We start from the raw sequence: 27,040 nt of genomic DNA on the forward strand, positions 1-27,040 counted from the left end.
CCTCTTCGTGCTCTCGCATATGAATTATATTTTCAATATGTCCTCTAGTTGTATATTGGTGATGCTCACCGTTAAGAATCGTAGTATGGTCACTTAACGAAAGGCTAACTAGCCACAGTTTTATGCATCCAATTAACGCTTCACAGTCATCAGGGTCGAACGGTAGTCAATAAAATCTCCGATAAAGGTAGCACGAAGGAAGAGAGAATACAGTAAATGGCATCTTGTTGTTCTTAAGCTTCAGTGATAACAACAGGGTTTGAGCGCCGTGTCTGTGAGCAGTTCATTTAAGTTTCTGCAGTCTAATAAGACGCTAAAAAGCCCCTCCCACACGTATACGGACCTCGTGAACCTTTCCACCTTGCCATCCAACAGATCTCGAGTGCGGACCCCCAGCACCCATTCCTAACGGCTCCCTGATGCTGACGAACGGCACCAGGCACTACCTGAGCAGCGTCGAGTACGGCTGCAGGGAGGGCTACGTGCTCGTTGGCCGCAGCGTTCTCGTGTGCGACGTCGACCAGCGCTGGAACGGGCCGCCGCCCCGATGCGAACGTGAGTGAACTTCTAGGGTTCCGTGCTAAAAATATGTTTTGACCGGTTCAAATCAAAGGCGTCTCGAAGAGACGCTTAAGAGGTTATTGAAGATAACGAGTTAGAAGTGAATTCGTGTTTTTATCCTTATTCGAATATCTCGAGAATTTGACCGCAACGTTTCAATACACGCCAGAGAAATCCGAAAAACCGACCGCTGTATGTGACGTCATGCCCAGAGGCTTCAGCTGCCTTGGGTGTGGCGCTTGTGAGGGAATGATTGCAGCGCTTTTGACTGCTCGGGAATCGGTTGCCGAAAGCGCGAAAACTTTGAGATGTCTGTATCACGCCATGATTTCCTCCTCGTGGTAATGAAACCTGAGACTCAGGAACACAAAAAGGGACCAGCGCTGGAACCATGAATCATCACCAGCTCGCTTTGTTTTTTTTACGTATTATTGCAGTGATTTTCTCCTCGCACCCAAAGTGACGGGAAGGAGGGCCTTCAGCGCTATCTGGAAAGCGCTGTTATCGCTACTTGGCGCATCAGTCTGAAATATAATATTAATACTCGTAACCCTCCCCCCCCCAAAAAAAAAATCGTTTTTTTTTTTTTAAATCCATGTTGGGATTTTGTTTTTCTTTAACGTTGCAACCGGACATGTAATGCATTTCTTTTTCATTTTAGCTCGTGCAAACGAAGATGAGAAATACGCTGAAGGGTTAAAATAGTACGTAGCGCTGCAGACTGGTAAACAGTGGCGAGGAGGTCGAACTACATGAGGCACTCTGTCCGGCTTGTATTCCACAGTGCTTGGTGTTTGAACTCGATCGCCCCGTCGCCAGTCGACTTGGACGTCTGATTGAATAAGAGCACTAGCCGGGTGCGGACGCAGCGATCGGTCATGTCAACAAAGCGCTGCGACAAAAAAACAACAAAAAACAAAAAAAAAAAACAAATCCAATATTTTGTGTTGTCGTTGTTCTCATGGCCTTAGTTCTTAACATAGCAAACCAGGGGCGCGACTGTTGGATCTGAATCACACTAAACTATTTTTCTTCAACTTCGTCCGAACAAGAACAAAATTTGTCTTTTGTGCTTAGACAGCCTGAGGTCGGTCGGCCTTTGAGGTACGGTAATACTGGTTTACGCTGTAGATGAAAAAATTAGTCAGTGCTGTAAGACTGCTAGCCTTTAACACGCAACACAATACTCATCAAAAAAAAAAAAAAAAAACTTGCAGGAGACGAAATTGAACCAAGAATCTCTAGGCTCTGTTGTGAGTTTTTCGTGCTGCAGAAGCATCCCGGGTACTCCAGCGCGAGGCAAAAGTGGCTCCGGCAGCGAGCTTTCCCTTACGCTACAGAGCATTGCGATTCTCTTAATTGTTCAGTGGAAATCAATTTTGTTTTTATAGAGTTTTACCGAGAACTTCCAATGGAGGGTTCAAGGGGCGAATGTTCCGCATGGTGTGCCTAGATTTAAGAGCAGTTTCATCTGCTCAATTGTGCTCACGTGTTTTGTGGGCCACGTTTGCAATGCATGGTGTGAAGACGAAGAGAAACGGTCGGTCGTCTGCATGCGTCTCCACAGTCTAAATAAGGTTATGCATAACATGCTGCGCAAAAGTGCATATATTGTGCCCCATGATTCACGTGTAAACGTAGTCACTTATGAGCGCATTACTCAACCCAAGAGTAACAAAAAGGTTCATTTTGTGCCGCTTGGTATCGTCCGTAACGTGTTTCATAAGTGACACATTTTATGGGTAATATGATGCATGCGCTGCCTTGAAGACCCACCCGCATGTAGTAAGTACAATGCTCGACCCAGAGAAGGAAAAGAAAAGAGGAAATTTAACGGCTTTGAGGCTTCTGGGTGCCGAGCTTGCGTAAAATTTTGAAAACATGCGTAACAACCGCAAGCGTAACAATAATTTTTACCCTTAAAATTGTCGTTTCTCGAAGTTTCGGGGTACCCGACTCGTGGGACCTCATGATAGTGCTTCCGACATGAATGTCCGAACAAAGTTGGAAATCAATGCACATGTTGGCGAGTAACAACCTGCAAATGAGTAACAATATGCTTTTCGAGATTTAGAGTGGAGGCTATGCTCAAGCCTCTCCTCCCACAATCCTCCTTGCCACGAGGCTACCGCTCTGCCCCGGGTGCGTCCACCATTAAATCGTACATATTTTTGTCGCGGCTTAAGTTACCCTAGCGTTTAAATCGAGGTTCTATGTAGTTACTTAAAGGACGAGAACGGCGGGGACGCTCCTCGATAACGCTCCGGCGTCTTGTGAGCCTTCAGCGTGCCCACCCGGCCAAAGCACGACGGAAGGCATCGAGCCTGTGCTGGAGGCTGCTGGGCCTCCAAAAGAGACGCCCCGGTGTTCTAATCCTGTCGATGACTCTTGGGGAAGATATCGAACATTCACGCCTCTAGTGGTACGTTCAAGCTGTAAGAAACAACAAAACAAATTTTCTCGTTCTTTTTTTTTTTTTTTTTATTAGAGATATCGAAGACGATTCGAAGGCCGCTCCTCGTGCGACCAAAGCACTGGTCAAAGCGAAGCGCTCGTGCCCAGACCGTGCTATGCGAGTTTCATTGTTAAGCAGTGTTTGTAAACACAGGGCTGTGTAAACAGCAAGCTCGATAAAACGCCTCTCTATATAGTTTGATCTTCTCCCTAATAGTTTCAAAATATTATGGGTGATTGTGCATGTGGCTGCATTCTAACATCGGCTTGTTTGTATCTTTTTCTCCACCTTTGACGCCAGCGGTGATGTGTCGAGCCCCGACTCCCATAGCGCACGGTCTGGTCCGCCTTTCCGCGGCTTCGACGGTCTTCGGAACGGTGGCGGAGTACGACTGCGAGCCCGGATTCCTTCTGTCCGGACCGGGTCACATCTCTTGCGGACCTTCTGGATTCTGGCAAGGAGACATTCCGGTTTGCTTGCGTGAGTTTTCAAAATAACCGGTTCCTTTTTATTTCTAGCAAAGAAACCGAGGAGGCAGCCGAAGCGCTGCAATTCTGCTGCACACATAAAACGCACAATCATTTTCCAACACCATTGAAAATTAGGCAAACGTTCAAAAATTACCTCGTCAAGTATCGCCACGGCTTAAAACAAGTCCCGCTAGAAAATTTCGACGTCACATGACACGGTGTCTTGTGACACTCTCTCACAAGTTTCCCACCAAACTTAGAGGGGCTCCGGTAAACTTAAAGGGTAAAGCTTTGCCTGGTCCCAGTGTCGCGTGACGTCACACTGCAATTCCTTGCTGAATTTAGTGGGAAGATTTCCTCCGAAAAGTATAGCGGGTCACAACGTGCACCGCACACTCGCAGAATAATATGCAAAGTTTCGCCCAAAACCGGCTGTCGCACTAATACAACGCCTTTCGGGATTAATTCCGATATTTATTTGTCTAACTTCGAGCGAGTATGCTTACGAATTCATCCACATTCTGCCGAGAGGAGCACGCTTTATGTGGGCCGACTATTTGGTTCTCCTATGAAAAACCTTCTGTGAGGTTTGATATCCTGGCTAAACTGCATACTTAAAGGCGTTTAGCGTTGATTTAGGGACAAACACCCATGTCTGCAACCTTTCAGCACCGCAGCCTGTTCAATTGTAAACCAGTGCGCTGTCTATTCAACATATCACTTTGTGAAAGTTTTCGGAAAGGGTGTGAAAAAGGGTGATATAGTCGAGTGAAGCGAGCACCCTTTTTAAAGGGCGTATTTCGAACTGACACCCGTTTCAGCCGAGGGTTTGCTAGCAACGTTCTCTAATACTTATGGCCTGTGCCAATACCTTTTACTTTGATATACATTGCTTGAACTTATATATGTTAAGGTTTACGCGAAACATTGACGACAACAAACCAACATGCGCATAACCTTTCTAATTGCGGAGTCGGTTATTTGCGGGTGAGTATCTTTGAATTGTCGAGTTTTTAAGACATTAGAACAATCACCAGGATCCTAATTCCTTTTTGTTTTGTGCGTGACACATGGCATTTGTGCTTGCCATTTCTGCGCATGTGAGAACTGTGTGCGTGGTGATCGTTGCTTGTAAACTTGCTGCTCGGGAAACTATCGATAGGAGGGTGCTAAGATAGCCCGCATCCTATGCGGAGAACACGTCGTCTGCTTCTTCCGATTGAGTTGCTGTGACATCAGAAAGACATCGAGCTTTGATTGACTTCGATCGAAAGTATAGTGGGTAGACCTTAACGCTAGATTCCTAGAGGTCTACCCAATATTTTCGTTTTTCGATCAGCCTGTAAGAGCTCGGCGTTTTGACATCGATCGCAGCCCTGTGCAAAAAGCAGACGAACTTGTGCTCCGCATTGTTAAGTTTTTCACCGGCATCATAAGGAGGTCACTCTAACAAGCTTATTTACGCCTTGAACGTTGTAAAAATGATTTAGTGTGTGGCAAACCTTTGCCTTTTGGCAATCTTGATTTAGTTTATATGCATCTGTTGGGATTACCCTCGGAGCGCTGAGTGTACTACATTGAGGAACTTCCTTCGTTAGAGCAATAAACGTATCCTGCAGAAATCAGGGAACCCTCAAATAGCAAATAAACGACTCTCTTAAACAGAAAAAAAGAAAGCAAAAAAAAAAAAATTAATCATGATGCAAAGCTTCTGCATATGGTGGGCGGTTCTATTTTAAGGAATAAAAAGTACTAAACTGTCTGTGCTTTATGGTTGGAAAACTAAAGGACCAAGAGAGGTAAAGAGGATAATATTTGAGAGGGGGAAACTGAAATACTTTTAGAGGAATCAAGGTGTGACGATCCGGGCATAAAACGCATAACCCTCACTGCTTGTTGTTTAGTCCCACGGTTCTTGTTGACACACTTTGTTCATGGTGCAAGTTCACAAGTTTGCCACACACGCACGCACACAAAATTGTTAACCGACTATCGCTCAGGATCCGTAGTCGCCGAATTTGGTTTGTCGCTGCAAACATTCATGTAAAAATTGAACTGTATTAAATTCAGAACTTTTTATTCACAGGAAACTAATGGGCCCATAGCAAGTTGGCTAGTTTGGGTCCGTTAAAATAAGGCGTCTGTTGAGTAGAGGGGCAACACAGGTTATTGAGGAACAAGACGAAAATACCTCTAGAAATATATCCAACAAAAATTATTTAGTAATAACAGCCATACTAATTTTGCTAAACCAATAGGACGGTGATGAGGCTGAAGGTGATTAAGGAACGAAAGAGGTAGTGTTTAAAAAATCACGCTGGTGACAAGCGCTGGAATGTTGTATAGGCTCTTGGTTGTTCCAGCGCTTGTCACCCGCTTGCCCGGGTGACAAGTGCTGGAATGTTGTATAGGCTCTTGGAACCAGTCACGCATATGTTACTCGAAACAAAAAAAATTTAATCGATTACAGTTACAATTACTCTTGGTTAAAAAAAGTATTCACTTAGAATGCTCGATTACCTGAGAAGCAAAGTAATTGGCCGTTACTTAAAAAAATCAGCGTTACTTCTCCGATTACCTCAGATTTTCAAAACGACAGATTTTTTTTTTGTATAGTTTGAATACGAGTCTTGAACTGTTCAGCCGGCGCTGCAAGATGGAAGTGGCCAATCAGACGGCGTCAAAAGCGCACAATCACAGTGTTTCTGTCCGTGTTCTATTATCGCTGAACCAACCATAACTAGAAAAGGCCCAGTGAGGCGATACATTGAACATTTTGAAATGTCATGCTCAGTGCCACAGCACGAACTGTATGCACAGCGCAAGTACATCTGCTTCTTGCACAGGCGTTGAGATCATGTCAAAACGCCGAGTTGTTATTGGCTGATAAAAACACAAAATAGTGAGTAGAGGGTAGACCTCGAGGCATCTAGCATTGAGGTCTACCCACTATCCTTACAATAAAAACCAATCAGAGCCCAGCGTCCTTCTGACGTCACCGCCACTCCTGCGCACGAAGCAGACGACTCGCTCTCCGCATAGAGAGACTCAATCCTCCGACGTAGCGACGCCTGGAAAGTAGCGCGTGTCTATACGTGACTTGCGTCGGCTTCACATCAGCAACCGTTGCCGTGGTCATGCTATGGAGCGTCTTTCTTCTGCAGCATATGTTCTGCGTCAGTGAATTCGTTGTTCTCGGAAAGAACTAGTTGGAACGACCATCAGCATAGTGCGTGGAGTCACGTGCAAATAGGAAGTAATTTAGTTTTCTAAAAAAGTAACTAGGGGGCGGCGGAGCTTCCCTTGTACGTCGTATCTTTTTAGACCATTAAGACTGGTTTCCACAATTGAGTTTGGACAGTTTTTACTGCGTCGCAGGCACCTGTGACCCCTTACGATGAGAGGAAACAATGGCGCCGTGTATGTGCTATCCGTGGAACCCTTTCGATCTGAGTATACTTTATGTATACATTTTTCATCGTGTGTTTCAGATAATTATAGCAATATTATAAGTAATAATTTGTCATACACAGTGCGCAGACGTAATATCCCGAACACTGAAACATTTTCAGTCTAGTTGTGCCCCGATCGGGAGTGTTCTAAAGCTGCCTTATAAATGGCGCGCCTGTGCTAGTGATTTCACTCGTCGTGAACGGTTCCAGACGACTACAACACATTCCATCAGGCCCGAACCCAAATGTGTGAACCGGCTTTACGTCTGGCAAGAAAAAATAGATATATGTGACGTTTTCGTTGAGGCAGAGTATGGTAGTCTGCCTTTTGAGGTGCGGCGACACTGATTTATGATGCAGATGAGGAAATTAGACAGTTATGTGCGACTGCTGGCTTGGGCACTTTAACTAATGCATCACGCAGTAGTGGTACACGAACGCACACCAGTATGATTCTCATCCAAATTGAAGTGACAAATTAACAAAATTAATCCTCTGCCAAAAAGAAAAGCTTGATGTCCACGTTGTCGCATGATTGCGGAAACACGAGGCCGACACCCTGTCGGCAGCCACGAACTCGCCTATCGTCTCCTGTGATTATCAGCTGTGCTTAACCAATCTAGGTTAATTACTTTGCCCAACTAGCGGCATCGTTGTGTCCCGTGCTCCACTTCGCCAACTCATTCTGAGTTGGTCTTCAGAATCATCTTGGCTGCTCGGGGACTCGACTATTGCCAACGCGATTCTTTAGTTACCCCTGGCAGATTCTTCGGCTCGTTGTCGTCGACCGTGACCGCTGGCACTGCGACGTCCTCATCTTGTCGGTGGTGGTGGTCGTCGTCGCGCTCTGATAACCCTGGAGGCCTCGAGTTTCGCCTCGACGCTGCAGTATGTGTTCCCCCCTCCAGCACGCTTCACAGATCCTCGCGAAACGATACAAAAAAAAAAAAAAGAGATACGGCCGGAGATTCCATATGCAGCTCCAAGACGTGTACACCTAAAAAAATTTCCCTGCTCCGTATTCTCTTACAAATAAAAAAGAAAAAAGAAAACAGAAAAAAAAATAAGTTGAACTGTAGAAAAAAAAAATGGAAACTAATCGGACGATAGGGAATTTGAAACTAAGGTACAAGAAAAAAAAAACGCAAAAGCATTAGGTTTTTTATATGAGTATCTCAGTTTTGTGTTTCAGGGCGCTCTAACAAGCGTACAAAGAGTAGCAAGAAAAAATTGTGAGATTAGTGTCTCCCAGCGCAACGTTTTCTGCAGAGCCGAAATGAGAGATATAGTAATCAAAAAACCAAAGTCGAAATGAAGTCAACACTTAATTTAAATCTACGTTATCAGTACCGACAACTGCCGGTTCGAGTGCATAATTATTGTGAAATCGCGTTAGAAACTGCAGTCGAAATTAATTGATTTAACCAGGTATTCTGAGTGTTCGTTGATGTGCACAGATAACATAAGGAATGAACGTCGTAATTGCATTTTGGTAGCGAAAAGATTAATTAGTTTTCCTGAATACCGGTCCCAATACACGACTGTCATGCACCGGGCAGAATAACCGACGGAGATTATGTTTTTGCTGTCGCGACCGCGCTTTACGCGAAATTTTGTCAATATGTGCTGATATATCAGTCATAATGACTGAGGAAATGTTCCCGACAAAGCGACGGTAACCCTTCAAAGCTACATGCCTTTAAATGGAGAACACACGCCTGGCGACCTCACATGCCGCGTTAAGTCGAGCGTAGACTATGTGCACCACGTACACTATGTACACTATGTTTGCAAATTGGGCTCAGAAGGCGTAAGAATAAGTAGCTATCATTTTTCTGTTTCCGTTCAGTGTGCAGATTGTCCCCGATTTTGAATTCACAGATATTGATCCACCATAAAATATTTTTCTACAAAAAGACCAGGGAAAGATTTTAATTCAATTCAATTCAGTTCAAATCAAAACTATATTTTCGATGTGCATTCTGTGGGCCTCTTAAGCAAAAAGCTGCTAGAAAGCAGCTTTACCATGTCTAGGAGTTTATTACGTGGAAAAACATTCAATACCAAAACGTCTTTGCACCACAGTAGTTTCAGACACTGACCTGCCAGTTAATGACGCATCCTTCGATCGAGTTGTCAGTCTCAAACAGACCATTGTCTCGCAGGACCGACTACAACCAGACCACCGACCACAATGGCCCCTACTACCACCACAACCGCGACGACCACGTCGTTCGAACCTCCGACTCCGGAGCCAACGAGTTCCAAAAGGCCACCGCTGATACCTACCAAGTTCCACCCGGACTTCGCTCCGGACAGGACCGACCAGAGGCCGACCTTCTTGACGACGACCCTGGCTCCTCCAAGGGCCGTTCCCACGGCCACGACCACGGTGCTGCCGACGATGCGGCCCCGGCCTCAGCCACCGCCACAGCCGCACCAACCCAGGAGGCCCGCCTTCCGGCCGGTCGACAATGACGTGGCCGGGTCGGCGGGACATCGAACCATCATGTCTCCCCCGGATCTCAGAGGGTTTTCGGATTCCTCGCCGGCTGGAGCTAAGCTCAACATGGGTAACGTTGAGCAGCTTTCCAACGATCACCGAGCATGAGTTTTTATGGCCCTCGTTGCCTTAGCCGCCATATGCCGTAAGATGTCGTTGAATTTTACTCTTCTTACAAAACTCCATCGAGCAATATTAGCGGTCGGCTTATTTGGATTACATGATTCCAGCACGAAGCGTGTGGCTGGATACGAATTCAGGTCTAATGCCGGTGGAGCGCTTGTGCCCAAAATATTTACAACCTTGTACAGTCAAACAACAGCTACAGGATGGCACGGGCCTTTGATAAGTATATAGGCACGAACCTTTTAAGGCAGAACTTCAGATTCGAGATGGTTTATGTAGTCCAATATGAGAAAGCATTAGAAACACTGGAGAACCTGCGTATATATAATCCCTCATACACCTCATTCTGTTCACTTAATTTAAAAGACTAAAAAAGGGTCCCAGTTTCGTCAGTGCCGGTATGGTTTAATGCTTTTTAATATATTTGTCGAATATTAACTCAAAGAGTCAACGGAGAGCAACAGGTGCCATAAATGCTAATCGACTTTTTGGTGTTAATAACGTTTTATTCTTCGTATTTTATATGATGATACTACGGGACAATATAAGCGTCGGTTATACATTCATCCTGCGAATCTGCTATAAAACTTGCTCAACAAGCCAATGCAGGAACATTCTATTTTCTATCCTGCACGCTCTCAGACTTTCTGCTACTTTGGTTTATGCTGGCGTTTGCTACTATTTTGACTCTATTATTAAGATGTTTATTTTGAATTGTCGCCAACACCTCTGTCTCATCTCTTGGCAGGAGGCTTCATTGCACTAGGAGTCTTTGGCGGCTTCGTCGTGCTAGCAGCCGTCATCACGATAGTGGTCATCGTAATTCGCAGGTCAGTATGTTTGATTAATAAACCACCTTGATAACCACACCAACATGATCACCATCACACGCACAATCAGATTCTGTTTTTCATAACTTTATCAGTGCACTGCACCAGCCCTAGGCACTGCACTGACCTAAAGCTACTTTTAAACTGACCTCGTGCTCCTTGTTTCTACAGCTGGTGACAGGTTTTTACCCTTTATGACCCACTTATTTTCTTGACACTCAAACTCACTTCATTTCTCACTGGCTTGATAACCACTCTTGCTGCACTTGAAGGTCTTACAAACCCATGAAATTATTGAGATAATAATTAGCTGATAATATAGCAGTCCGGCTTGTATGCTTTACCAACCGAGCGCTTCTGGCGGTTCGCTTGAAACCCAAACACAAAGGTCGTTTTAACGATGCTTCTATGCTCATCCTAAAACGTTCAGCGCAACGTTGTGGGAAGCACGGATACACAAGCACCTGGCTTCAGGAAATAATTTTGCGGTGTTGTGCTGCCATGCTTGTGTACCTCATAGCGCTGACCACATCTGCTAGGTAAAGTGTGCTTGGGGTTCGCATCAACTCCAAGTCTTTAGAATTTCGGAAATAGGTGCACTCGGGCAATGAGTTAATATACACCCATCTAATATGACCTATTCTCGTTCCAGGGCTCTATCTTAACTCATAGAGGTTGCACAAGTTGAACCACTGTTTTATATCAGAGACATGAATGAGTCACTGAATATAGAGTTCATGCTTAACATTCTGAGGACAGCACAGCTTAGAAAATCAGCTAAGATGTAGGACGAGACATTTCAAGGCTGGAGGAGTTAACTCATTGCCAGACTGTAGATATCCGCACACTGCTAGCAATTGAAATCGGACTTCACGTCACATTATTGTTCGCCGCTGGTATAGATGTCGCCGCAAGATGAAAACTGTCAAACTTGGACCGATCGGTCCAGCCAGTCCCTCGGTTCGATCTCCACAGCTGCGAAGGTGACGAACCACGCACGACCCTCCCGCAGCCAGCCGGTCGAACTTTCAGTAAGTCAAAGAAAGGCGGCGATGTCAAGGAGCGCTCAAGAATTATTTCCGAACGCGACAAGAACACCTACCAGGAGTGATCCGCCTCGCTTGTCTTATGGCGAATTCCGCTGGTCGTTTTGGAGAGCGCCGGGAACAGTAGACCAGATACGAAATGGAGCACGCGATCCAAACGGAATTGCTCCGCGTCCGGATCCTCAGTGAAATATGACTACTCCTCCGGAATCTGCGGATGCCTTCCCGCCATTCCCCTTCCCGGAAAGCCCCGCCCCGCGGTCGAAGATGTCGAAGCACATGTTTTCGCAAACGCGGCGCTAAATTCACGTGTTCAACGCACGGGAGAAGTTAGTCATGATGTGAAAGATGCGCGTCGATAACCGATGCGCATCAGCGTAGCCCACCTGCCTCTTTATAAAAATACTCCTAAATGTTGTCCAAGTACGTCTCGATTTTCGGCCTCTTCGGCGGAGGTCCAAAAATGCAGTCGAATTTATGCGGGACATACAAGCTATGGTATTCTCGTCGTCGCTGCTGCTAGAGGAGCTGCTCGAGCAACTTGTCGACAAACTGCAATCAAGCAGCTGCAGCAGTAAACCGGGAGGCACTCCGCGAGCGGCCATTAAAAACTTTTCCGAGGCGAGACGCCCGGTGAGAGAGGAAGTCCCTTGTGCGTGCCGATGGCTGGCCAGGCTGGCTTCCGATCGTGTCCGCCTAAATCGACGGAGCCACTTTACTCGGATATGAATCGAGATGTGGAGTGGGAGCTGATCCGAAACGAGAAGTGGAGCACGTCCGTCACGATCACGATCGCCCAGTGAAACAGGCATGCTTCAGAAAAGTGAATCCCGGCACGCTCCAAAACGACCAGTGTAAGTCACCATCAGTGGTCTAATATGCAGGTTGAGGCGTGTCAAAGGAGGGCGCCAGCGCGGTCCTTCTTTCAAGGTGTTCTTTATTTCGTTTTACCAGAACGGTTCGCTTCCTCCAAACGGCAACAATACGGGCATTATTATAATACATATTTAACACAATGGTATTGCCTCCTTCTCTTGTGACCATATAATGAGCGCAGTTTCCTAACTGACGAGTCTATGGCTACGTTTACATGGATGCGACAGTAGTGCGTCGGATCCAGTTAGCGAATCGAATCCACTTCAACCACTTCGTTTACATGGATTCGGATCGACCAGTAGCGGCACCTCGTGTCGAAGGATTGCAACGCAAACCTCGTGACCTTCAGATTGTTTCCGAGGTGTCTGGTTTGCCTAGCGGCATGCAAAGCTAAGCTCCCATAATCCCTCGCTCGAGCACTCGATTCGATTCGCTAGCGTATATATGGAGAGTCTCGATTCGAATTGACCATTTCAAACCACCCCGTCCCAGCGGATCGGATGGGATCCGATCCGATCCGATCCGATCCGAGTTGCTTATATGGACCGATTCGATTCGTTAACTGGATCCGATGCGCTGCAGTCGCATCCATGTATACGTAGCCTGTGATGCAGATGCATCTACTTCAGTGATTTACATAAAGTATCGTCGTCAAATTTTAAAATTTGGAAGCCGTTCGTGCAAATTATGAGCTCGAAGCTAGATGAAAGTTGGTATGAAGTTCATTCGTAATCTGTCTCCAGTACTTTTGTGTGAGTTTCGCTTTTTGAACCTGCGAGCATATGACCAAAATAGACTGCTTGCGCTTTTGCTTGTATGAAGCTCAGGTTGTCCGTTTCGTAAAGACAGGTTCAGCTTCTTTCCAGATATTATTCTGTACACCCTCGGACAATATCAGCTGAAATAACCGATGCGTCCCTTTTTTTCTTTTTTTTTTTTTTTTTTTGCGTCGCCTGTCCCCACATGCTTGATAATCTCTTAATGTGTCAAATAGTCAGATGTATGGGGCCTCAACTTTGCATTCAACAAGCTTGATGTATTGAATGTCTTTATTTTGATTGCACGTGCAGACGAGGCAATTATCTGAATCTTGCCCTTTCCCTGAATTGCTCAAGGAGGCAGTACTGTGTCGAAAGTCATTACTCACATGCAGCGTTTAGGCAAGGTCTAGGGCACATCACCATCCTCACGTTAATTTCCGAACTTGCTTCGTGTATTTCTCACGCTCCGATGTGCCCCTGGGCCCTGGGACGTCCGACCTTGCTTCGTTTATTTCATCTTACGTTCTTTTGCGCCCCTGGGCCATATGGATTTATCCAAACTATGTGGAGGTATCTCCTACGAATACTTACCGTTTAATTCGAACTGAAATCTCCTCCCACATTTTCTCCACGATTATGCGAGATGTCATGAGATGAAAGGATATCTATGACAACAGACTGCCCACACGCCCCTGAGAGCAAGATTCGTGATGTATACACGTTTTACTCATTTACCTCTAAACCACAGTTCGGTAACGATTGGCGCGTCAGAGTTAGGGTTGAATTGGCGTTCAATAGGAGCTCCCCTGACCGAGTACGAGCCCTGGACAAGTGCTGACGCAATACTCTTGCCCAACATAAGCCCCGCTCTTGATCCAATCAAATTACGTAGGCAATCTAGTTCACGAGACGTACGATCCGTACTACACTCAGCGAAAGCTGGAGCGCCTTGTTTCCTTCTGGAAGCACCTGAGCGAGTCAGCCGCTGGAATCTACAGAGGGAACTCGGCGAACGACGAGACTGAAAATATGCTGGAAAATAGACGCCCCAAATTTCTTAGAATTTACTCGCCGACAGTCAAAGAAACGCTGGGAGCTGGCAAGTTCAGAGCACCCTATCATCATTTTGCATCCAAAATGACATTGCCGCCTTAGGCGACAAGAACGCCGATGAAAAAATAATCATGATCATAGATTATGAACACAGGTCATGTGATTCTTAAGTCCCCCGTAATTTTAGGTGTTGTTGGGAATAGTCGGATAGTTTCTACTACGGAGACGCGAGTTCTCCCATTCGCCTTTTTTTTTTTTTCTCAATGAGTACCTTCGAGTTTCAAGCAAGCGACGTTCTCAGTTCCGTCTTCTAAGACCTTGTCTGACTCGGGCTGTCAATTTTATGAAGCCCCATTCATCCCGGCAGATGCCGTCTCGACATTTCCGCTATATACGCTAGACGGCAAACACGCGAGCTCATTCTGAACCCGTGACCGTGAAAGGGCGTCTCGTGTCTTGTTGTCTCCATACGATATACGCCGCCTCGTACGTTCCCTGAACTGAATCCTCTGAGAACCACGGTCCGCTGGTCTCTCAAGAAGCAACTCACGTCTCTAGGTCGTCGGCTGCACGTTCCACCATGCACGTCGCACGTTTTAACCGCATGTCTTCTCCACCCCTCTGCATTTTTTTTCTTGGACAGTACGCTTGTTGATTATGTGTCATACAAAGCTCGAGCGCCTAGCTTCTTCCGTGTAACGTTTTCACAAGTGCGATATCAACGGCAGTAAAAACTACGTGTGAGCGTGGCCCGCGTTTGTGGTCTCTCACAAAGCGCACTAATGGAAAAACAAAAAAACCCAATAAGAATCATTTATTTACTTATTTATTGTTGAGTTGAAGATGTTTCCCGACAGCTATACGCCTTATTGGTAGTACACCATAAAACATTCAAAACGAAACATGCGATGGAAACACAGAACTAATGAAAGTGCGAAGGCAACATTGAAATGCCGATGTTCTCTGTCATTTCCGCTACAACTATATTTTTTTTAATCGCTAAAACTTATAAAGGCATTTTTTGCAGGTGACGTAAGATTGTTGTCCAAGTCCACCATTCTTGTGAGTGAGAGGTTCAAATGTAAAAGAACATACAAAAACGTTCATTATATCTCACCGAGCAAGATGTTACACGAATGTATGTTAGCAGCCCTGGGCAAGTTGCTCCGCCGTTTAATAATTGGTGCAAAAATAGCATGACACTATAATATCTTTTTTTCCCTTCACCTTGCAATTTACAAAGTTTCCTGTAATAATCAAAATAATATTTCTTGCTGAGGTATTGGTCTTAAACCAAACGAATAACACGTCTCTGCATTCCTTCAATTCCACTAGACACATAAACAAAGTCAGTGAATGCCAAGAATTTGGTGCAAATTCTACGAACGCCGCTCGACATAGGATGGCAAATTATATGTATAATATTAATACTGCACTACTCTAGTCTCTGCCAGGTTAATAAACGCGGGATGTGGACTATTGCGCTCACACTTTTTGCTTCCTATATCGTTTTTTCTGTGTTTTTTTCTTTATATGGACTAATGTCGCAGTTTTATTGACTGCGAAGCGATTATAAGATGCTCGGAACTTGCCGTCCCCTGCGTTAATTATGCTCTCAGTGAATGCAATGGTTTAATATAGGAAAGAAGATTATGTCCCGCCTCGTATCGTTGTGCAAGCTCTCGTGTAAGGCCACGTTTTTTTATGCTCGAAGCAAAACTCGAAAGTCATCTCGGAATGCAATGAAGGAAGGCGCATCAGGACACACATTATGGACGATGGAGTGATTACAAAACGAGGTAGACAATAAAAACCAGTAGATGTGTGTGAGTTCACTCTCCCGCAGAAGGCGCACGCTGTCACTCATCCACGGCGAACAGTAGACGGATCCCAACGAATGACGAAGGTTCAATATGTAATTAGTCCGAAAAATATTCGATTTACGTAGGGACAATCAACGAGGGAAACGTCATGCTCCTTCGAATAATCGAATAATGTTTATCAAATTTTGCAATAATTTGACGGGTCAACGCAATAAATTCCCCCAAAACCGATCTCTTGATTGTGTTTTTACGAAAATATTGTTTATTTAAAATATGCTAAAAACCTAAAATCTAAAAAAAAAAAAAAAAAAAAAAAAAAAAAAAAACGCGGATAGGGCTTGTGAGAGAATTCAATTCAACGCGTCGGTAGTGTGGTAGTGTTCACTAATTTTCTGTCTCTTCAACTGAGTTCTTTGTTTTGATTACTTGCTAAACTGCTCTCCACGTTCTAGCTTGTCTTCTTTTCGGGTCGAAATTCAGGATCCCTGTTCAACCTCTACTAACTAACTGACTCAGATTCGAGCAAACTGAAAAGTAACCAAAACTCAAAATTATTACTTGGCGTATAAGGATTAACCCGTTCACTCTTCTTTAATCGAAAAAAAAAAACGGATCCAAATTATAAATTTGTTTGTCTTACTTGCAATTACCATTGGAATGAATATTTACGCAAAAAAGAGAATATTCAAATCGAAGTTTTGAAGTTGCTGTTCATGTTTGCAGGTCTTAAAACAACACCCTGTCGTAGCCTGACCTTTGGTTATTATCCCTTACCTTTTATACTAACAGGTCTCGGTAGAGGGCGCTAGCGGCTTCGGAAAAACCAAAACAACAACAAAAACAAATTCTACACACACGAATGCACACAAAAACGCCCCTCTGCAAAGACCAAACAAAAGCAAACATCGACGAAACAAACGACGACAGAGCTCGGGGCGGCGGCGTCAGCTCCAGCGACCGACACCGGGGCGTCAAGATGGCGGTCGGGGGCGGCGGCTCCAGTGGATCCTCCTCCCTCGAGAACTCCCCGGTGGGCGCCTATGCCGAGCACGGACTCCACAAGCACTACAAGCGGGCCTGGGAGAACCTACGCTACGACGCCGGAAAACAGCAGCCCGGTTCGAGGATAGAAACCCTTGACAACCCCCACGTGATGCGCACCCTGGAGGGCTACCGAGAAGCCAACGAGATCACTGTCAACGACGTGGCCGCACTCTACGGCAGACCGCGGAGGTGACTCCAACTGAACACGTGACTAGCGGAGGCAGGGCGTCCATCTTGTGGCGATTCGCTTCGGTCGCTTCCATTTTTTTTTATTTATTTGGGGAGGGTTAATGTGGGGTAAGCGTTTGATTGTCGAAATTGACAACCTCTTTTTTTCCCCTTTCGACCTGCCGTTGAAATAAGTGCGTTAATTCGTTACGCACAAACAACGCAAACCTAGGAAACTCACTTATTTTTAGGTACGTGTAGCGCCTGAAATGTTTCGCAAATTGAACTTATTGCTCTTGAGCACGACGAAATCTTTTGACATACTCTTTGGAAGAGGAAGTACATTATGTTAATATATAAAAAAAAAATTGCCACACTGCAAGAAAAGAAAAACTGTGAAGCTTAATGACCCGTTGAAAGGAAAGTTTGGAGGAATCGCAGTTTAACTTGGGGAAGAAGGGTTGTCAATTTCGGCAAGAGAAGCACGTTCACGAAGTCGCCTCAAGTGCTGAATTCCGGCCACACAAGGAAGGAGTGGAGAAGCGGCGATGGACACTGCTTCTGATGTACATATGCAAAGACTGCTCAAACCGTGGTTCTTCGCGAGTTTTCTGTGACCTCTGCAGTGACCTTCGAATGAACTCGAAACCGTCGCGGAGGAAGGCTGTGCCTCCGGAGCGATATCGTCATCGCGACGAGTTTGACATTGTCTTATTTTATCGTGTTTTGTTTTATATTAGTGTTTCTTCTTTATTTTAAATTAACACCGAACGTTTCATCTTCTTTATACGTGAAATTCCTTATTCGATTGCTTTTACTTTACAATAGAGTCGCGGAGTTGCTTATGTTGACCACAAACGTTGTATATTTTCTATTGAATGTCTGTGTTTCATGAAGTGAACTAATAAAATAAAATAAAATTGTTCCGGCACTCAAACAAGTGCAAATAAAAACAACAAAATGTTTATTATTGACGGCGACCCAGCAGTGTTTTTGGTATTTATTACTTGGTCTGCCCTCGATAAATTAAATAGGAGCTATAGACCTTTTCATTTCAGTAGTTGCTTGACCGGCGGGTAGAGGGCGCTGGCACACTCGCCGCCATTAGGTTGCTTCAATTTGGTCGGTTTCGGCTTCAACGTGCACGCGGTTGTGATGCTGTTTCATGTAGTTTCGATTATTTTGCGATATAAATTTTTTTCTTGTAGCACACGGCGAATGAAACAATGGTACTGAGCCACTTGGCAAACCACGAGGTGGTTTCGAGCCTAAATTGCGATCTTTTTTTACGAACACTATATGCGTCTGATTCCGTCCATCGTTAATTTCGGCCAGGTTCGGCGGTGAAACAACTGCGCTGATGCACAGGGAAAAGTACCATTGTCCACGGCCGTACCCGCGGACACTAATTTCCAGAAGAAAAAAAATAAGTAAAGAGTAGGACAAGCTCCGCCTGCAGCGTGCGCTCGTTGCCTTCCGCCGTGCTTTGGCTGTGCGTGCACCGAGTGGTACGGAAGGTAGATAGCTCGCGCTCAAGTCAGAGCTGCTACTGCTAACCCTATATTCCAACGGATTATATGGCATGAGTGCTTAGTGAAAAAGCAGGTCGACAACATGATTAACAATCTGCTGAATCACCAAGAACAGATGAACTGACAAGTTTACTGTTCGATATTTGGTTTCCGTACACCAACCTTTTCTAACTGCGAGACTAGAAACGTTCTTTGTAATGACTACAAAAGTTTTATATAATCACGTAGATAATATAAAAAGTGATATTGTCTCGACCGGTTTTATTTAAGGAAATTAAGCGCTCGAGAAAAATTTTGATACACCAGCGTAGGCTGACTAGAAAATTTATTTAACTAAAGTACTCATTAACAGCATTTCAAAATATTGGCCTTATAAAATAAACTTTTTGTTATATGGATATTTGCTTACGACGTTCTCAAGGTATGAGAATGGTGAGGTAAGTGAATGCCAGACTTCAAATAAAGTCTAATATTCATCTTCCGTAATATTTGCCGATTGAAATTGAAGAGCGCAAAAGAAATGATCTCCGATAAGTTTGGCTGAAGTCGAACGCCAGGCTCCACCCAATGAAAGAAAGCTGTTCGCTGATTGGAAACGATGCGCTTTGCACATTTTGACGTCGCCAGCTACTGAAAGTAACTCCCTATTCGCCGTCGACAACCGGCTGCACTCGTGTGATTTTCATGCTGAAGGATTCCTTTCGGTGTCACATTTTGTGAATCATAGGCACTATCAAGCTGTCTGTGACAGTTTCTTACGCAGGAAGTCCAAATATTTGTGTTGAAATAAAATAATTGAATCTGCATGGTTATATTAAAAAAAAATGACTTAAACAATTTAAAGACTATGGACATGGAACCAAGCACGATATACAATTCCATGGAATTCATAAATAAACCGATAAAGCGAATGCTTATATCGCACACGTGATTAAGAACGTAAAACACATATAGGTGTGATATTGCGAAGAAACAAGTTGCCTAATGTTAAGGTACCGTTATTTCTAGCATAAAAAGTAATTCAAACTAAACGTTTATTCCCGCGTCTTGTCCACAAGTTCTCTAGTGTAATCAAAAGAAACTGTTTTCGAATTGTTGTAACTACAAAACACCATGCTTTCGAGAAAAACACGTGGCTAATTACGCCGGGTGTTTTTGTTTCCTTCGTTGACACCAGTGCGCACTCATATATGTAATAACATTGGGCTTCCTATTGCAAATGTTCCGCCCTTATTAGTAACCAAACCTCAATTCTCATAAGATATTGGTATTTGAACCCTCGAGGCTCTCTTCAAGTCATATATGTATTCAATGTGCGCAAGTGCTAACGCTGATTCCTGTATCCCGCACGCCGACGGTAAAAAAATATTCAAAACGTGTTACAAAATCAACTACAGAAGATGCGCGCATAATGATGTAATGGAATTGCATGGAAAGTATAAGTATCTGACGACACTTTACAGAGTAAGGCAAGAGACGCGGCGAAACGCGACGAAAAACACGAATTCAACGCATCCGCCAAGGCGCGGACGGGAGAGCGGAGCAACCAAGTTGAAGCAACCTAATGGCGGCCGCATCACGTGATTCCAAGATGGCAGCGCCCATGCGGCGGAGGGTGAAAAGGTCTATACATCATGATTGAAAAGGTTTACTCGGACTTAACATAACAAATTAATAACAAAAGGTACAGACGTTTCGCCACCTATGCAGGTGGCATCTTCAGTATACACTGACACAAATGAGGTGAGGTCGACCAGTCTACTTATCACACACGTCCCCGTAAACGTCCGGCAGGGGGCCACGGTTGGTGCTGCACACCGATGAGTCACGGCGAATGAACCAGGACTCGACGAATTTTCTTTGCCCCCACCTTTGTTCTCGGGCCAGCGTCGTTGCATTGTCCAGGTCGAAACTGTGTCCTGTCGTCCAGCAGTGTTCGACAAGTTCCGTCTTGGACCGCGTGGCATGGGTGGCCTTGGCAACGTCCCTTTTTGTGTTCTTTCAATCTCGTTTCCCTCTTTCTGCCCGTTTCGCCGATGTAGGTCGCGTTACAATCCCCGCACTGCACTTTGTATACCCTCTGACCGTCTGCAGAGGTCCGGTCCTTCGGTTTCGGGAACACATTCGCTAAGGTATAATGTGGTTTAAAAACAGTTTGTACGCCCAGCGGGCGCAAAGCTCTCCGAACAGCATCTGACAAGCCCTGGACATAGGGAATAGATACAATAGACTTTGCCCGCACTCGTGACTCACTCCCCCTTCCCCTCTGCATTCGCCTCTGCGTATCGTTAATAAACGTCCTCGGATAATGGCGCCGCTCTAACGCACCAACCACATTTTCTACCTCTTGCAACCGTAGCTGCTTGTTAGAGCACACTGCATCACAACGTGATAAAAAGGTTCTTACAACGGACCGTTTGTGTTCGGTCGGGTGATGCGAGTCAAAGGACAAAAAATTTCCGGTGTCACACTGCTTACGGTACACCGTCGTTTCCACACTGCCATTACTGGCCCGGCGTACCAACACATCCAAAAAAGGCAACACATTATCTGTCTGTTTCGTACGTGAACTGAATGGCGTGGTGTACACTGTTCAGCGCCACATGGAAAGCATCTAGTTTCATACTTTTCAAAATTACAAAAGTGTCATCTACGTGCCTACAGTACATTTTCACCGGAAAGGGTACTCAGTTTAGCACCCATGTTTCGACGTGCTCCATCATTAAGTTTGCTGCGGTAACAGAAATAGGACTTCCCATAGGCGTGTTGGCGAAACTGAAGTACGTTTGATTCAGGCAAAACCGCAACAAAATTATAATATCCTCCACAAGTAAGGACGTACGACTCTCCAAATTACAATCTTCTTTCAAACGCGCCTCTACATAATCGATAGCCAGGCCAATGGGGACATTTGTAAACAATGTCTGCATAGACATTGCATAGAACTGCATAGGTGGCGAAACGTCTGTACCTTTTGTTATTAATTTGTTATGTTAAGTCGGAGTAAACATTTTCAATCATGAATTCACCCTGCTTTTGGAACATTTTTGCAGCCATACATCATTTCACTATATGATGGACTGCACCGGACGCTGAGCCATCCTGTACGATCCATCGTCCCGTGAGTTTCACTGAACTCCCGGGAGGGGTCGCAGCAACGCGCGGCGCGCGCGTAATCACGTGATACCTTTGCAGCGCTGGATTGGCGGACACGGCTCGTGGCGGTTACTGCAGTCCATCGTAGGGTGAAACGGAGTATACTAGCATACTGCGAAATCGCTTTGTGTTAGTTTTTCCTCGATGCACCTAAAAAAGGCCAGTTTACGCGTGCAGAGTAGGGCAGTGATAACGCTTCAGTGCTCTGATGGGGGCTGACCTGATGGAGCGAAGCATGCAGCGCTAAAAGTGCTTCGTCATGGTGCTCGCGTCTTTCACGTGCTATCGCAGGTTAAATCAATAACGCCCCCTGAATACGGCACGGTCCAGTGCTTTATTTCTGTGCGTGATTGCTTCAGCCCGTGATAGCCAGCACACAAGGATGACGAGTTCCGTGACGGTGCACTTTTGTAACCGGTTGATTGACTCTATCTGACCATAGCGCTGGCTGCCGTCGGATTTGATCTGAAGTGGATGATAGTGACGGCACTGACTCCGCGCTGACTTAAGGCCCGTTCACACTCTCGCGACCGCTTAGAAGTGGGTTCCTCAAAACCCCTTATGACTAGAGGACATACTGGCGCCATATATTGGGTAGCAGTGTACACTTGGCGGTCCGGCATATTTTCTATTTTTCTCGCGCATTATCCTTTCTTTCTTGGCTCGGAAAAAACTTTAGTCAACGTCATAAACGAGCATTTCTAATAGACCTTTTCTGTGTACTGTCGTCCCCAGCCACCTAATAGGCGTATCAGGCATGGACGACGAAAAAAATACTAAAATGTTTCAACCTGCAAATAGTGAAAAAATTAAGGGGAGGCAAAAAGGAAGTGTGACGGTTACGCTTATATTCTAAATGCCTTCTATTGGCGTGGCAAAGGCAAAACAGTTTTCCCCCATACTGGAAGTGACGTCAATTCAAGATGGCAGAAAAGGTCCATAGGTATTTCGCACATTTGACCTCGGAAATCCCGCAAAACCTTCGCTCTTCTGAAATGCAGTTGCAGGATCACCGCTTAGATGGCGCCAGGGTGCCAGTGTGTTCTGTCGTCGTAAGGAAGTTGAAGAGGTTTTACTCTTGGTCGTACTCGGTTGCAAGAGTGTAAACAGGCCTTTAGTGTCAACGTTACTAAAACGCTCAGTTGGGAAACGCGCCCTTGAAACCCGAACCGGTCACGTTCACCGAGACCAAGCTAAATATGATAACAGTGCTACCCGTTAGCGACTAGGCAAAACAGAAAAATTAATTCATATTGCTACTTCAAAATGGTACTGCGAGACTTGCAAGACCCGACCTGAACTGACACGTGCAGTTCCCGGAGTGGCCGCCGCGTGAGAAATGGCGGCGCTGCGATCGCCATTAGTTCGGTTTTCGAACACGGATCGAAACCACCTTTTCAAAGCAGGCTCTATGGCCGTTTCTAAAACTCAGTAGTTCTAGTAACGTTCGTTATACCCTAGAGATACACGGGAGCTCTCAACTGCTACTGAGTCAACTGTCGTTGACTCAATCGCGCTCGGCCGGAGTCACACGGCGGCGTCAACTGTCATCGAGCCACTGATGATACTTGAGTTCAACTGAGCTCACCTACCTCAGTTCAACTGAAGGGACTTCCCCAACGGAGATAAAATGGCGCCTTTCCACGGGACCGCTGCCGCCGACCATCGCTTGCAAGGCACTTACTGTTTCGGAATGCAGCTGGAGGCGTCTAGAAATAATCGTAGCAGCAAAATATCCGGAAGGAATAGGTACAGGCGTCCGAGCTGCCGCAACAAGGGGCGAAGATGGCGGAGGGCCAGCTGTATAAATGGACAAATAGTAATGTACTCATCTATAAAATATGCAAAACCTAGCCCTGACTCTGCTTTGGTACTCGTGTAGACGCCGCTAAAGAGCAACAAGGTATTGAACATATTGTATGATATACTTACAATAATTAAATGGTGTGTCTCCAAGTAAATTGAGGCGACCACAATACCAAGTAAAACAGCGGCGAGCTCTGCGAGCTGTTTCTTCGTCGGTTAGGCCTAGCAGAATCACCGCCGCGAGATTTCTGATCTCGTAAAAGCACTGGGAATACTTCACACGTCTACTTTTCCTGTTACGGTCACAAACAAATGTCGTCCCGTCGTTGTAATCCTCGCACCGTCGAATGCACAAACACTTTGTAGAACCAGATATCAATCGCCGTCTTGCCGGACCCCGCACACCACCACAGACCACTGCCGGCCATCGTCCACAAAACCACGTGATCCCCGTCCAAGTACCACGTGACGCCTGCGCCGCTCCGCACTCCGACGGCTACAGGCGGAGTGCCAGGAAGCGCTCTGAAAGGGAGAGGCGCCCCCGGAATGGAACCATCCCGATCAGGCCACAGCACTCTCTTTCCACCATCCGATTTTGCGCGCAGAAAGAACCACGCGATTTCGCCGTAAGTGTGTCTAAACTGGGAAAAGCCTGATGTCTATGCGGCAAGGCGGTGATCCAGACTTGTACGCTGCACATAACAAGCATAATCGAGTTACTTGCAATCGAGTACTTTTTGGGGTAATTTGGTAATCATGTGAATACATTCACTGGGAAGCAATCGCAATAGTTACATCTATGGGAAGTAGTAAAATTACTTGTAACCGCTACCATTTTAGAGCGCAGCTCTTAGGCGCCCGTTTCCGGGTTGAGCGGCGTCGCACTCGGCATCGGCCTAACCGCGCTCAATCTAGCGGGAAAATGGACGTCACATGACCTCACGACCAACTCAGTCTCCATGCTAAATTTAGTGGGGAAGATGACATCACATGACTCGGTGTCACGTCACCTATAGGAAGCGAGCAAGCCGGGCGTGTCGCGGCGGTCGCCTATTGTTCGCCGTGACCTAGCGGTAGCCGCCGCAGGAGCATCGGGCAGCAATGGCGACAAACAGCACGGCGGCCAGTGTCCCCGTCGTGATTACGAAGGAATTCAAGGCAGTTACGAATTCGGAAAGTTCCTTCGGTAGCCGGTGCCGTCGGCGCAGAAGCATCGGGAAATAATAGCAACGATCACCACAGAGGACACTGGGTGATTACGAATCCGAAAAGCTTCTTCGGTAGCCGGTGCAGAATCATCGGGGGGAAGCAATGGCGATCAGCAGCACAGCCGACAGTGTTCCCCGGGTGATTACGACGGGGTTTAAGGCGGTTAAGAATCCAGAAAGCTTCTTCCGTGGTGCCAATATGACGAAGGGAAAACTCCTCCGTGAATATCGCCGCGCGTACGACGTAAAGGAGGTCCGTTTCTACGGACAAGTGGATGTCACGGAGCGCCGTACTCCTCTAACAAAATTAAGCGCACCCGAAAAAAATGTAGTTGGCGTTGAGTGGACTGTGGTAATTATGTACGTTTATTTCTGAATCAGCTTGACAATAACTGGTCGATTTTCTTTTCGCGCCGTTCCGCGATTCCCACTATCTTCCTGTAGGCTGATGGAAACGTCCAAGGGTAGGCTTAGGTGGGCACCGCATTTTGCTTCTCGATTCCGGTGAAGTATTTGCTGCATACTTTAGAGTTTGCCGTAGGTGTCCATGCTGTTCCATCGTCGCTAGAAGAGAAAAAAAGTTAATTGTATTATTCGTCAGCAACTTAAACAAAGCGCGAACTGGAAGGTAAGGAACGCCACTAACCTGCATGGTCGCACCCAAGTCGCGGAGTACTCCGCCTCGTAAGGCTTCGAAGGGACGATGTGGTACTTCGTGCCGTGCGCGATCTTCGACGTACTGTTGCAGCCGAACACGCAGCAAGTGTTGCGGCTTTCTTGGTGCGGAATAGCCATCTCAGAAATTCCAGCGCTAACCCATTACAACGCACAACTAACGCAGCGACTGGCAGAAGCTCCCGATGCACCGGACCCGTTTGCCGCTAGGGGCGCCCTGGTCGGGGCTTGAATTAAATCCGCACGGTTCCTATGAACAAATTTCAGTTCCTCCGCTAGATTTAGGTGGAAAACTGACATCACGTTACCTCTACACCAGTTCAGTTTCATCTCTAAATTGAACTGGGAAAATGACGTCACATGACTTGGTGCCACCGTCCACGTCCCCTATGAATCAATTCCAGTTCCTCCGCTAGATTTAGCGAGATAATTGACGTCACGTGCGGAGGAGGGGAAGGTACAGAGGAGGCAAGGAGGATGAGTAGGGGAGAGGAGAAGGAAGAGGGGGAGTAGGAGGGGAGACGAGGAAGAGGAAAGGAGGGGAGCTGTAATTTCGCGTTCCAGAGATTTGTAAAGGTCTAATTTTTTTACTCCCTTTATTTCCACCTTTTGTTCCTACAAGGAATCCTCGAACAAAGTCTTCAACAGAAGGATTGTCTACCAAAGTTAGTGGATTAAGAATGTGAGTAGGTTATAATTCGGTGATTCTAATTCAGTAACATACAGTACGAAAGACCCGTTTTCAAGTCGACGTAAAAAAAAAAAAAAACCTTTCTGAAGATCTGAAGTAATCGGAAAAATAGCGGCTACTTTTTCAAGTAATACCCCAATGATCTTCCTTCTCAAGTAATCTAATGTAATACGTTTGAAGCTAGAGTAATTGCAGTTGTTAGCGATTACTTTTTTCGAGTAACTGGTACAAGGCTCTAGAGAGTGCAAAGTCAATGACGAGCCTGCAGCGCTGGGTTGGCTCTAGGTTAGGTTTCAACAAGCCATCAGTGATGACATCACATACCTATATGCTCTTAAAGGAGCTGTGCAACAATTCCAGGGCTTTCCTTAAATTATTGTGGAAGTTGATGCCTGACACTTCTAAAGTAAACTACAGAAAAAAAGAAAAAAAAAACTTTGCCTGGATACCCTAGTTTTTATTTGAAAAAATGAAAAAATCGAGGTTTTTGCTGCCTCTCAACTCATACGTCGTCTTCCGGGTCACCTGCGCAGGGACGTTGATGGGGTAGGCGCGGAGTTCCGGAAAAGTTCTCTTTCTAGAGCCATCAGTGAGCAGCAAGAACGCATCCGCTCGCGACCGCGTGACCACGTGCTGGCGGGCGCCGCGTGATCAATATGGTGAAAGGAGGAAAGTCTCATCCGGGTTTGGCCATACCCGTCCGGCCCTGTCCCCCTCCCCCTTTGGCTTCTGGTGGCGGTTCGCGGTAGCAGAGAGAGCTGACGGTTTTGTAGACCTAGGATAGATGGCGCCACTAAAGCTCCG

General features: G+C 45.9%; 1 protein-coding gene across 1 annotated transcript in view; it reads left to right on the forward strand.

The window, feature by feature from the left end:
* LOC115308197 overlaps positions 1 to 18,124 on the forward strand; it is a 78,874-nt gene extending 60,750 nt beyond the window's left edge. Inside the window, exons 5-9 of the mRNA XM_040210702.1 lie at positions 376 to 555; positions 3,317 to 3,496; positions 9,104 to 9,511; positions 10,316 to 10,397; positions 16,884 to 18,124. Of these exons, the coding sequence (XP_040066636.1) occupies positions 376 to 555; positions 3,317 to 3,496; positions 9,104 to 9,511; positions 10,316 to 10,397; positions 16,884 to 17,193 (1,160 nt within the window). The 3' untranslated portion in view covers positions 17,194 to 18,124. The remainder of the gene's footprint in view (positions 1 to 375; positions 556 to 3,316; positions 3,497 to 9,103; positions 9,512 to 10,315; positions 10,398 to 16,883) is intronic.
* Positions 18,125 to 27,040: the final 8,916 nt, after the last annotated feature.

This window comes from Ixodes scapularis, unplaced genomic scaffold (genome assembly GCF_016920785.2).
Source record: "Ixodes scapularis isolate PalLabHiFi unplaced genomic scaffold, ASM1692078v2 PGA_scaffold8__174_contigs__length_109621045, whole genome shotgun sequence".
Taxonomy (NCBI): Eukaryota; Metazoa; Arthropoda; class Arachnida; order Ixodida; family Ixodidae; genus Ixodes; species Ixodes scapularis.